General features: G+C 58.4%; 1 protein-coding gene across 7 annotated transcripts in view; it reads right to left on the bottom strand.

Moving 5' to 3' along the window:
• Nucleotides 1-13503, bottom strand: part of TNS1 (tensin 1) — a 362619-nt gene that overhangs the window by 64188 nt on the left and 284928 nt on the right. For 4 of the 7 annotated variants that reach the window (XM_069982318.1, XM_069982317.1, XM_069982319.1 and 1 more), the window contains 2 exons: nt 11934-12023; nt 6802-6989 (listed from right to left, as the gene is read on the bottom strand). In XM_069982318.1, the coding sequence (XP_069838419.1) occupies nt 6802-6989; nt 11934-12023 (278 nt within the window). The remainder of the gene's footprint in view (nt 1-6801; nt 6990-11933; nt 12024-13503) is intronic. The other 3 variants (XM_069982323.1, XM_069982324.1, XM_069982321.1) reach the window with 2 other exon arrangements.

Below are 13503 nucleotides of genomic sequence, written 5' to 3'. Positions count from 1 at the left end.
CCTCCGGGGTTGGTTGTCACCCAGGGGGGGGGGCGGTGGGGATGAGGGGGTCTTTACCTCCTTTGGTCGCCCTCCGGGGTTGGTTGTCACCCAGGGGCGGAAGCGGTGGGGATGAGGGGGTCTTTACCTCCTTTGGTCGCCCTCGGGGGTTGGTCGTCACCCAGGGGCGGTGGGGATGAGGGGGTCTTTACCTCCTTTGGTCGCCCTCCGGGGTTGGTTGTCACCCGGTGGCGGGGGCGGTGGGGATGAGGGGGTCTTTACCTCCTTTGGTTGCCCTCTGGGGTTAGTTGTCACCCAGGGGCGGGGGCGGTGGGGATGAGGGGGTCTTTACCTTTTTTGGTTGCCCTACGGGGTTGGTTGTCACCCAGGGGGGGGGGCGGTGGGGATGAGGGGGTCTTTACCTCCTTTGGTCGCCCTCCGGGGTTGGTTGTCACCAAGGGGCGGGGGCGGTGGGGATGAGGGGGTCTTTACCTCCTTTGGTCGCCCTCCAGGGTTGGTTGTCACCCAGGGGCGGTGGGGATGAGGGGGTCTTTACCTCCTTTGGTCGCCCTCCGGGGTTGGTTGTCACCCAGGGGCGGTGGGGATGAGGGGGTCTTTACCTCCTTTGGTCGCCCTCCAGGGTTGGTTGTCACCCAGCGGCGGTGGGGATGAGGGGGTCTTTACCTCCTTTGGTCGCCCTCCGGGGTTGGTTGTCACCCAGCAGCGGTGGGGATGAGGGGGTCTTTACCGCCTTTGGTCGCCCTCAGGGGTTGGATGTCACCCAGGGGCGGTGGGGATGAGGGGGTCTTTACCTCCTTTGGTCGCCCTCCGGGGTTGGTTGTCACCCAGGGGTAGGGGCGGTGGGGATGAGGGGGTCTTTACCTCCTTTGGTCGCCCTCGGGGGTTGGTTGTCACCCAGGGGCGGTGGGGATGAGGGGGTCTTTACCTCCTTTGGTTGCCCTCCGGGGTTGGTTGTCACCCGGGGGCGGTGGGGATGAGGGGGTCTTTACCTCCTTTGGTCGCCCTCCGGGGTTGGTTGTCACCCAGGGGCGGGGGTGGTGGGGATGAGGTTGTCTTTATTTCCTTTGGTTGCCCTCCGGGGTTGGTTGTCACCCAGGGGCGGGGGCGGTGGGGATGAGGGGGTCTTTACCTCCTTTGGTCGCCCTCCGGGGTTGGTTGTCACCCAGGGGCGGAAGCGGTGGGGATGAGGGGGTCTTTACCTCCTTTGGTCGCCCTCGGGGGTTGGTTGTCACCCAGGGGCGGTGGGGATGAGGGGGTCTTTACCTCCTTTGGTCGCCCTCCGGGGTTGGTTGTCACCCGGTGGCGGGGGCGGTGGGGATGAGGGGGTCTTTACCTCCTTTGGTTGCCCTCTGGGGTTAGTTGTCACCCAGGGGCGGGGGCGGTGGGGATGAGGGGGTCTTTACCTTTTTTGGTTGCCCTACGGGGTTGGTTGTCACCCAGGGGGGGGGGGGGGCGGTGGGGATGAGGGGGTCTTTACCTCCTTTGGTCGCCCTCCGGGGTTGGTTGTCACCAAGGGGCGGGGGCGGTGGGGATGAGGAGGTCTTTACCTCCTTTGGTCACCCTCCGGGGTTGGTTGTCACCCAGGGGCGGTGGGGATGAGGGGGTCTTTACCTCCTTCGGTCGCCCTCCGGGGTTGGTTGTCACCCAGGGGCGGTGGGGATGAGGGGGTCTTTACCTCCTTTGGTCGCCCTCCGGGGTTGGTTGTCACCCAGCGGCGGTGGGGATGAGGGGGTCTTTACCTCCTTTGGTCGCCCTCCGGGGTTGGTTGTCACCCAGGGGTGGGGGCGGTGGGGATGAGGGGGTCTTTACCTCCTTTGGTCGCCCTCCGGGGTTGGTTGTCACCCGGGGGCGGTGGGGATGAGGGGGTCTTTACCTCCTTTGGTCGCCCTCCGGGGTTGGTTGTCACCCAGGGGCGGGGGTGGTGGGGATGAGGTTGTCTTTAGTTCCTTTGGTTGCCCTCCGGGGTTGGTTGTCACCCAGGGGCGGGGGCGGTGGGGATGAGGGGGTCTTTACCTCCTTTGGTCGCCCTCCGGGGTTGGTTGTCACCCAGGGGCGGAAGCGGTGGGGATGAGGGGGTCTTTACCTCCTTTGGTCGCCCTCCGGGGTTGGTTGTCACCCAGGGGCGGTGGGGATGAGGGGGTCTTTACCTCCTTTGGTCGCCCTCCGGGGTTGGTTGTCACCCGGTGGCGGGGGCGGTGGGGATGAGGGGGTCTTTACCTCCTTTGGTTGCCCTCTGGGGTTAGTTGTCACCCAGGGGCGGGGGCGGTGGGGATGAGGGGGTCTTTACCTTTTTTGGTTGCCCTCCGGGGTTGGTTGTCACCCAGGGGGGGGGGGGGGGCGGGGGGGATGAGGGGGTCTTTACCTCCTTTGGTCGCCCTCCGGGGTTGGTTGTCACCCAGGGGCGGGGGCGGTGGGGATGAGGAGGTCTTTACCTCCTTTGGTCACCCTCCGGGGTTGGTTGTCACCCAGGGGCGGTGGGGATGAGGGGGTCTTTACCTCCTTTGGTCGCCCTCCGGGGTTGGTTGTCACCCGGTGGCGGGGGCGGTGGGGATGAGGGGGTCTTTACCTCCTTTGGTCGCCCTCCGGGGTTGGTTGTCACCCGGGGGCGGGGGCGGTGGGGATGAGGGGGTCTTTACCTCCTTTGGTTGCCCTCTGGGGTTAGTTGTCACCCAGGGGCGGGGGCGGTGGGGATGAGGGGGTCTTTACCTTTTTTGGTTGCCCTACGGGGTTGGTTGTCACCCAGGGGGGGGGGGGGCGGTGGGGATGAGGGGGTCTTTACCTCCTTTGGGCGCCCTCCGGGGTTGGTTGTCACCAAGGGGCGGGGGCGGTGGGGATGAGGAGGTCTTTACCTCCTTTGGTCACCCTCCGGGGTTGGTTGTCACCCAGGGGCGGTGGGGATGAGGGGGTCTTTACCTCCTTCGGTCGCCCTCCGGGGTTGGTTGTCACCCAGGGGCGGTGGGGATGAGGGGGTCTTTACCTCCTTTGGTCGCCCTCCGGGGTTGGTTGTCACCCAGCGGCGGTGGGGATGAGGGGGTCTTTACCTCCTTTGGTCGCCCTCCGGGGTTGGTTGTCACCCAGGGGTAGGGGCGGTGGGGATGAGGGGGTCTTTACCTCCTTTGGTCGCCCTCCGGGGTTGGTTGTCACCCGGGGGCGGTGGGGATGAGGGGGTCTTTACCTCCTTTGGTCGCCCTCCGGGGTTGGTTGTCACCCAGGGGCGGGGGGGGTGGGGATGAGGTTGTCTTTATTTCCTTTGGTTGCCCTCCGGGGTTGGTTGTCACCCAGGGGCGGGGGCGGTGGGGATGAGGGGGTCTTTACCTCCTTTGGTCGCCCTCCGGGGTTGGTTGTCACCCAGGGGCGGAAGCGGTGGGGATGAGGGGGTCTTTACCTCCTTTGGTCGCCCTCGGGGGTTGGTTGTCACCCAGGGGCGGTGGGGATGAGGGGGTCTTTACCTCCTTTGGTCGCCCTCCGGGGTTGGTTGTCACCCGGGGGCGGGGGGGGTGGGGATGAGGGGGTCTTTACCTCCTTTGGTTGCCCTCTGGGGTTAGTTGTCACCCAGGGGCGGGGGCGGTGGGGATGAGGGGGTCTTTACCTTTTTTGGTTGCCCTACGGGGTTGGTTGTCACCCAGGGGGGGGGGGGGGCGGTGGGGATGAGGGGGTCTTTACCTCCTTTGGTCGCCCTCCGGGGTTGGTTGTCACCAAGGGGCGGGGGCGGTGGGGATGAGGAGGTCTTTACCTCCTTTGGTCACCCTCCGGGGTTGGTTGTCACCCAGGGGCGGTGGGGATGAGGGGGTCTTTACCTCCTTCGGTCGCCCTCCGGGGTTGGTTGTCACCCAGGGGCGGTGGGGATGAGGGGGTCTTTACCTCCTTTGGTCGCCCTCCGGGGTTGGTTGTCACCCAGCGGCGGTGGGGATGAGGGGGTCTTTACCTCCTTTGGTCGCCCTCCGGGGTTGGTTGTCACCCAGGGGTAGGGGCGGTGGGGATGAGGGGGTCTTTACCTCCTGTGGTCGCCCTCCGGGGTTGGTTGTCACCCGGGGGCGGTGGGGATGAGGGGGTCTTTACCTCCTTTGGTCGCCCTCCGGGGTTGGTTGTCACCCAGGGGCGGGGGTGGTGGGGATGAGGTTGTCTTTATTTACTTTGGTCGCCCTCCGGGGTTGGTTGTCACCCAGGGGCGGGGGCGGTGGGGATGAGGGGTTCTTTACCTCCTTTGGTCGCCCTCCGGGGTTGGTTGTCACCCAGGGGCGGAAGCGGTGGGGATGAGGGGGTCTTTACCTCCTTTGGTCGCCCTCGGGGGTTGGTCGTCACCCAGGGGCGGTGGGGATGAGGGGGTCTTTACCTCCTTTGGTTGCCCTCTGGGGTTAGTTGTCACCCAGGGGCGGGGGCGGTGGGTATGAGGGGGTCTTTACCTTTTTTGGTTGCCCTACGGGGTTGGTTGTCACCCAGGGGGGGGGGGGGGCGGTGGGGATGAGGGGGTCTTTACCTCCTTTGGTCGCCCTCGGGGGTTGGTTGTCACCCAGGGGCGGTGGGGATGAGGGGGTCTTTACCTCCTTTGGTCGCCCTCCGGGGTTGGTTGTCACCCAGGGGCGGTGGGGATGAGGGGGTCTTTACCTCCTTCGGTCGCCCTCCGGGGTTGGTTGTCACCCAGGGGCGGTGGGGATGAGGGGTCTTTACCTCCTTTGGTCGCCCTCCAGGGTTGGTTGTCACCCAGCGGCGGTGGGGATGAGGGGGTCTTTACCTCCTTTGGTCGCCCTCCGGGGTTGGTTGTCACCCAGGGGCGGTGGGGATGAGGGGGTCTTTACCTCCTTTGGTCGCCCTCCGGGGTTGGTTGTCACCCAGGGGCGGTGGGGATGAGGGGGTCTTTACCTCCTTTGGTCGCCCTCAGGGGTTGGTTGTCACCCAGGGGTGGTGGGGATGAGGGGGTCTTTACCTCCTTTGGTCGCCCTCCGGGGTTGGTTGTCACCCAGGGGTAGGGGCGGTGGGGATGAGGGGGTCTTTACCTCCTTTGGTCGCCCTCAGGGGTTGGTTGTCACCCAGGGGCGGTGGGGATGAGGGGGTCTTTACCTCCTTTGGTTGCCCTCCGGGGTTGGTTGTCACCCGGGGGCGGTGGGGATGAGGGGGTCTTTACCTCCTTTGGTCGCCCTCCGGGGTTGTTTGTCACCCAGGGGCGGGGGTGGTGGGGATGAGGTTGTCTTTATTTCCTTTGGTCGCCCTCCGGGGTTGGTTGTCACCCAGGGGCGGGGGCGGTGGGGATGAGGGGGTCTTTACCTCCTTTGGTCGCCCTCCGGGGTTGGTTGTCACCCAGGGGCGGAAGCGGTGGGGATGAGGGGGTCTTTACCTCCTTTGGTCGCCCTCGGGGGTTGGTCGTCACCCAAGGGCGGTGGGGATGAGGGGGTCTTTAGCTCCTTTGGTCGCCCTCCGGGGTTGGTTGTCACCCGGTGGCGGGGGCGGTGGGGATGAGGGGGTCTTTACCTCCTTTGGTTGCCCTCTGGGGTTAGTTGTCACCCAGGGGCGGGGGCGGTGGGGATGAGGGGGTCTTTACCTTTTTTGGTTGCCCTACGGGGTTGGTTGTCACCCAGGGGGGGGGGGCGGTGGGGATGAGGGGGTCTTTACCTCCTTTGGTCGCCCTCCGGGGTTGGTTGTCACCAAGGGGCGGGGGCGGTGGGGATGAGGGGGTCTTTACCTCCTTCGGTCGCCCTCCGGGGTTGGTTGTCACCCAGCGGCGGTGGGGATGAGGGGGTCTTTACCTCCTTTGGTCGCCCTCCGGGGTTGGTTGTCACCCAGGGGCGGTGGGGATGAGGACGTCTTTACCTCCTTTGGTCGCCCTCCGGGGTTGGTTGTCACCCAGGGGCGGTGGGGATGAGGGGGTCTTTACCTTCTTTGGTCGCCCTCCGGGGTTGGTTGTCACCCAGGGGCGGTGGGGATGAGGGGGTCTTTACCTCCTTTGGTCGCCCTCCGGGGTTGGTTGTCACCCAGGGGCGGGGGTGGTGGGGATGAGGGGGTCTTTATTTCCTTTGGTCGCCCTCCGGCGTTGGTTGTCACCCAGGGGCGGGGGGGATGAGGGGGTCTTTACCTCCTTTGGTCGTCCTCCGGGGTTGGTTGTCACCCAGGGGCGGAAGCGGTGGGGATGAGGGGGTCTTTACCTCCTTTGGTCGCCCTCGGGGGTTGGTCGTCACCCAGGGGCGGTGGGGATGAGGGGGTCTTTACCTCCTTTGGTCGCCCTCCGGGGTTGGTTGTGACCCGGTGGTGGGGGCGGTGGGGATGAGGGGGTCTTTACCTCCTTTGGTTGCCCTCTGGGGTTGGCGGTCACCCAGGGGCGAAGGCGGTGGGGATGAGGGGGTCTTTACCTTTTTTGGTTGCCCTCCGGGGTTGGTTGTCACCCGGGGGGGGGGGCGGTGGGGATGAGGGGGTCCTTACCTCCTTTGGTCGCCCTCCGGGCTTGGTTGTCACCAAGGGGCGGGGGCGGATGGGATGAGGGGGTCTTTACCTCCTTTGGTCGCCCTCCGGAGTTGGTGGTCACCCGGGGGCGGTGGGGATGAGGGGGTCTTTACCTCCTTTGGTCGCCCTCCGGGGTTGGTTGTCACCCAGGGGCGGTGGGGATGAGGGGGTCTTTACCTCCTTTGGTCGTCCTCCGGGGTTGGTTGTCACCCAGGGGCGGTGGGGATGAGGGGGTCTTTACCTCCTTTGGTCGCCCTCCGGGGTTGGTTGTCACCCAGGGGCGGTGGGGATGAGGGGGTCTTTACCTCCTTTGGTCGCCCTCCGGGGTTGGTTGTCACCCAGGGGCGGTGGGGATGAGGGGGTCTTTACCTCCTTTGGTCGTCCTCCGGGGTTGGCTGCGATGGTGTTGAAGACTTCAGGTGAGACGCAGCGTACGGGGGAGCGCACTCTGGTGGGGCTGATGGCGGTGGGCTCGTCGTTATACTGCCCCTCACTGGTCGTCCTCCTGCGTGTCACCGATATGATCTCATCCGGGGTCTTGTCGCGGGTCTGCACCCCTGAAATACACAAGAGAGTCACAGGGGCCCCTGATGCCCCCGTACTGCGCCATCCTGGGTTCGTCTCCCATAATGCAACAGGATACCAACCCTTCTCACAAAAGCGTGTGATGGTGAGGGAGATGCAGGACTACAACTCCCAGCATGCCAGATGAGAGCCCAGGCTGAGTGGGCCCGCTGGACAGTATACAGGAGCTGGAATGGCAGCCATATTGGTTGTGGTCCTCTGGATGTCATGTGACACTACCATGGGGGGGGGGGGGTTACACTATAATCATCTTATAACATGTGGCTTAAAGGGACATATAGGAATCTTAGAGGGGAGGTGGAGCGCGGTGACCTCATAGGATCAGGACGCCGCTCCCAACACCACAACTTCTGGAGGAAACTTGTGAGCAACTGGTGGAAACAATAAGCGGCGGCGGTGGCGGCAGCAGCGAGGAGACCACCCCAGGGAGGGGCGCATTCCTTCCCCATAGAGTCAAATAGACGCACAATGAGATCAGTGTTATCGAGAAAACAACAAGCAGCGGAATAAGGGATTCTACTCCAATAACAACCACTACAACTCCCAGCATGCCCTGCACTCAAACTGAGGCTGTCAGGGAATGCTGGGGGTTGTAGTTTTGCAGGTTGGGGAACACAAAGGAAACTCCTGCAGCTGCTGTGGGGCTACTGGGGGTCCAGCGGAGGTTAGCCCCCCATCTCCTCTCCGATCAGGCACCATGATGTCACGATACAGGGTCATGTGATGAGGTCCATGGGGGAAACACTACCCAGCAGCAGGCTAAGGAAGGATCACACCAACAGGACCCAGGGAGCAGGTGGTGATGATGATGGTGATGATGGGTGATGATAATGATGGTGGGTGATGATGGGTGATGATAATGATGGTGGGTGATGATGATGGTGATGATGATGATGGGTGATGATGATGGTGGGTGATGTTGATGATGATGGGTGATAATAGTGATGATGGTGATGATGATGGGTGATGATTATGATGATGGTGGGTGATGATGACTGTGTGTGATGATGATGATTGGGGGTGATGGTGGGTGATGATGATGACTGTGGGTGATGATGATGGGTGATGGTGGGTGATGATGATGATGGTGGGAGATGATGAAGGTGGTGATGGTGCATCATCTCCCAGTCTCCCCTTCTTCATGGGGGTGGAGGCTGGGGTGAGGTGGGGGGTAATATATATATATATATATATATATACACACACACATCATCATCTCCCAGTCTCCCCTTCTTCATGGGGGTGGAGGCCGGGAGCCTTCCTAATCATCCACAAGTCCTGACCGGCCCGACCCCACCAACACTCCTGCGTCTGAACACGCAGCTCTGAAAATTCTCCAAGATGAAAACAAGAGACATTGTTCTCCAGCCAAGGATGAAATGGAGCCTGGTGGGGAGGAGGGGGGTCTGAAGCTGCACGGCGCCTCCCACAGGTTATTATATCACACAGTAACATTATCACATTGTACAAGTCCTCCTCTCTTCTTAGTTATTTGTGTTATTGACAAGGCCGAACATACCAGAGAGACAGGTCATGTGACTGCTATGGCATCCTGCTGGGTCTCATCTCCCATACTAGTGGGAGGCTCCACCCATGAGGAAAGCACAGGGAAAGGCTCCACCCATGAGAAGAGCACAGGGAAAGGCTCCACCCATGAGGAAAGCACAGGGAAAGGCTCCACCCATGAGAAGAGCACAGGGAAAGGCTCCTCCCATGAGAAGAGCACAGGGAAAGGCTCCTCCCATGAGAAGAGCACAGGGAAAGGCTCCTCCCATGAGAAGAGCACAGGGAAAGGCTCCTCCCATGAGAAGAGCACAGGGAAAGGCTCCTCCCATGAGAAGAGCACAGGGAAAGGCTCCTCCCATGAGAAGAGCACAGGGAAAGGCTCCTCCCATGAGAAGGGCACAGGGAAAGGCTCCACTTATGAGGAGAGCACAGCGAAAGGCTCCACTTATGAGGAGAGCACAGTGAAAGGCTCCACCCATGAGAAGAGCACAGGGAAAGGCTCCACTTATGAGGAGAACACAGGGAAAAGCTCCACCCATGAGAAGAGCACAGAGAAAGGCTCCACTTATGAGGAGAGCACAGTGAAAGGCTCCACCCATGAGAAGAGCACAGGGAAAGGCTCCACTTATGAGAACACAGGGAAAAGCTCCACCCATGAGAAGAGCACAGGGAAAGGCTCCACTTATGAGGAGAGCACAGTGAAAGGCTCCACCCATGAGAAGAGCACAGGGAAAGGCTCCACTTATGAGGAGAGCACAGTGAAAGGCTCCACCCATGAGAAGAGCACAGGGAAAGGCTCCACTTATGAGAACACAGGGAAAAGCTCCACCCATGAGAAGAGCACAGGGAAAGGCTCCACCCATGAGAAGAGCACAGGGAAAGGCTCCTCCCATGAGGAGAGCTTAGTGAAAGGCTCCTCCCATGAGAAGAGCACAGGGAAAGGCTCCACTTATGAAGAGAATATGATGAAGGGGCTCCGCTCCAGGGAACGTATTGAAGGCAAACAAGGGCAAACCAGAGCCTGTTCCTGGGGGGCAAACCAGAGCCTGTTCCTGGGGGGCAAACCAGAGCCTGTTCCTGGGGGGCAAACCAGAGCCTGTTTCTGGGGGGCAAACCAGAGCCTGTTCCTGGGGGGCAAACCAGAGCCTGTTCCTGGGGGGCAAACCAGAGCCTGTTCCTGGGGGGCAAACCAGAGAATGTTCCTGGGGGGCAAACCAGAGCCTGTTCCTGGGGGGAAAATCAGAGCCTGTTCCTGGGGGGCAGTCTCCAGCACCAGGGGAGTCCACTTTGATCTTTGCTAATGAGCCCCTCGTTTTCTATATTAGCCAGGGGCAGGTGACCTATATGATTCAGAGATAACTACAGGACCGCTGAACAGGTAAAAGTGAAGTGATGGGGCAGGAGCGGCGGGGGCATGGGCTCCAGGAACCTATGTATGCCTTCTACAAGGGCTGAAGATGATACAGCGCTCCCGCAGGTAATATAGGGTACTGCAACAGTAAGACAGAAAGGTCTATGAGCCAATAGTTTCTAGCTTCTTCTATGATATTGCAATGTTCCTCTCTTTGCCTCAGATGACCCTGGGCGAGATCCAGCAGATCGCTGCCTGCAGCATATGGCATCAATATGGGCTCCCTGTCAGAACGCCAACGCCATGCAGGGTCCTCGCCCCTCTATGGATCCACTGTCAATGGGAAGTAGAGAGGATAAATGATGGAAGATGCCGCCATAACAAAGACTGTAATACAGTATAATGTACTACGCAGACAGCGCCACCTCTGGGGGAAGAGAGCGCGTCCAGAGAGCGGGACTATAGGTGTATAAACCATGGGGAGTCCTGAGGTCATAGAGTCATCCATCACCGAGACCCCAAGAATCTCTGTAGCTGATCTCCCACAAAGTGTTTTATTTCTCTGCAGCGCCACCACAGGACAGATGCAGTATTACACATGGACATGACTGGGATCTGTCCAATGCATGGACGGGACCGGTCCTCCAGGACTACAGACGCTTTGTAGCTATAAAAGATGAGGGGGCTGTCCAGGGACCTGCATCACATGGCTGAGATACGTATGGGATCCCCTATATTATACACTCCTATGTAGGGATGTATCACACAGCTGAGATACATATGGGATTCCCTATATTATACACTCCTATGTAGGGATGTATCACACAGCTGAGATCCCCTATATTATACACTCCTATGTAGGGATGTATCACGCAGCTGAGATCCCCTATATTATACACTCCTATGTAGGGATGTATCACACAGCTGAGATCCCCTATATTATACACTCCTATGTAGGGATGTATCACGCAGCTGAGATCCCCTATATTATACACTCCTATGTAGGGATGTATCACACAGCTGAGATCCCCTATATTATACACTCCTATGTAGGGATGTATCACACAGCTGAGATACGGGATATCCTATATTATACACTCCTGGAGTGATACATGGCAGTGAGAGGCCGTCCGCCATCTTACCTGTCTGTATATATATATATATATATATACACCTTACACAGGACGTCCTCCCCAACATGTTTCATAACTTCATAAGGACACAAACTGGGTGATAGAGAATGCAGGATAGACCCGGCCCGTGCCGCAAACTCCATGGTTAGAAGCCACACGTCACCCCCCCCCCCCCCCCCCCCCCCCCCCCCCCCCCCCCCTACACCCCGCCCCCCCCCCCCCCACACACACATCCCGCACACCCACACACCCCATGCCTTCACACACAAGCACAGAGCACACCAGGGTCCCCCAGCTCACCCACCATGTTAGTCAGACCAGTGCGGTGCGTTATTCTGAAGTGTGTTGTGCACATTTACAGTCCGGGGGATACTGAGCACAGCGCCCGCTCCCCACCAGCTCAGCAGGTCACCTCTGGGGTCATGGACTATGCTCAGCAGGTCATCTCTGGGGTCATGGACTATGCTCAGCAGGTCACCTCTGGGGTCATGGACTATGCTCAGCAGGTCACCTCTGGGGTCATGGACTATGCTCAGCGGGTCACCTCTGGGGTCATGGACTATGCTCAGCAGGTCATCTCTGGGGTCATGGACTATGCTCAGCAGGTCATCTCTGGGGTCATGGACTATGCTCAGCAGGTCATCTCTGGGGTCATGGATTATGCTCAGCAGGTCATCTCTGTGGGTCATGGACTATGCTCAGCAGGTCATCTCTGGGGTCATGGATTATGCTCAACAGGTCATCTCTGTGGGTCATGGACTATGCTCAGCAGGTCACCTCTGGGCCCCTCAGCTCCTCCAATGACCTTACCATCACCTCCCTGGATCGGGGGCCCCTACAGCTGTAAGGGGCCCGGGACCCATGTGACCCTGGAGGGTCCTCAATACCACACCATGCGGAACAGAGAGAGAGACCACACAACAAACCAGAGAAAGTGAAGGAGCGCTGGCGCTGAAGCGTGGGGGTGTGAGGGGTGCTCATACTTTGGCGGATATTCCGGAGTTTGCTGTTGTACTCTGGGAGAGTTAGATGGAGGGAAGATGGATGAAAACAGGGAGGGAGAACCGGAGGTTCCATCCGAGAGAAGGAAGGGAGACAACAAGGAGAAAGAGACGTTAGATGATGGCGGAGAAATGGCGGTCAGGGGGGAGGAGAACAATGGATGAGTACACAAAGGATACAGGTATACAGCCAGATCATACACAGGTATACAGCCAGATCATACACAGGTATACAGGTATACAGCCAGATCATACACAGGTATACAGCCAGATCATACACAGGTATACAGCCAGATCATACACAGGTATACAGGTATACAGCCAGATCATACACAGGTATACAGCCAGATCATACACAGGTATACAGCCAGATCATACACAGGTATACAGGTATACAGCCAGATCATACACAGGTATACAGGTATACAGCCAGATCATACACAGGTATACAGCCAGATCATACACAGGTATACAGGTATACAGCCAGATCATACACAGGTATACAGCCAGATCATACACAGGTATACAGCCAGATCATATACAGGTATACAGCCAGATCATACACAGGTATACAGCCAGATCATACACAGGTATACAGCCAGATCATACACAGGTATACAGCCAGATCATACACAGGTATACAGGTATACAGCCAGACCATACACAGGTATACAGCCAGACCATACACAGGTATACAGCCAGACCATACACAGGTATACAGGTATACAGCCAGATCATACACAGGTATACAGCCAGATCATACACAGGTATACAGCCAGATCATACACAGGTATACAGCCAGATCATATACAGGTATACAGCCAGATCATATACAGGTATACAGCCAGATCATACACAGATACAGTATACAGCCAGATCATACACAGGTATACAGACAGATTATACACAGGTATACAGCCAGATCATATACAGGTATACAGCCAGATCATACACAGGTATACAGGTATACAGCCAGATCATACACAGGTATACAGGTATACAGCCAGATCATACACAGGTATACAGCCAGATCATACACAGGTATACAGCCAGACCAAACACATGTATACAGCCAGATCATAAACAGGTATATAGCCAGATCATACACAGGTATACAGCCAGATCATATACAGGTATACAGCCAGATCATATACAGGTATACAGCCAGATCATACACAGGTATACAGCCAGATCATATACAGGTATACAGCCAGATCATATACAGGTATACAGCCAGATCATACACAGATACAGTATACAGCCAGATCATACACAGGTATACAGACAGATTATACACAGGTATACAGCCAGATCATATACAGGTATACAGCCAGATCATACACAGGTATACAGGTATACAGCCAGATCATACACAGGTATACAGGTATACAGCCAGATCATACACAGGTATACAGGTATACAGCCAGATCATACACAGGTATACAGCCAGATCATACACAGGTATACAGCCAGACCAAACACATGTATACAGCCA

The sequence above is a fragment of the Dendropsophus ebraccatus genome, chromosome 9 (assembly GCF_027789765.1).
Source record: "Dendropsophus ebraccatus isolate aDenEbr1 chromosome 9, aDenEbr1.pat, whole genome shotgun sequence".
Lineage (NCBI taxonomy): Eukaryota > Metazoa > Chordata > Amphibia > Anura > Hylidae > Dendropsophus > Dendropsophus ebraccatus.
The sequence above is the reverse complement of the archived record's forward strand: the minus strand, read 5'-3'. Positions and strand labels throughout refer to the sequence as shown.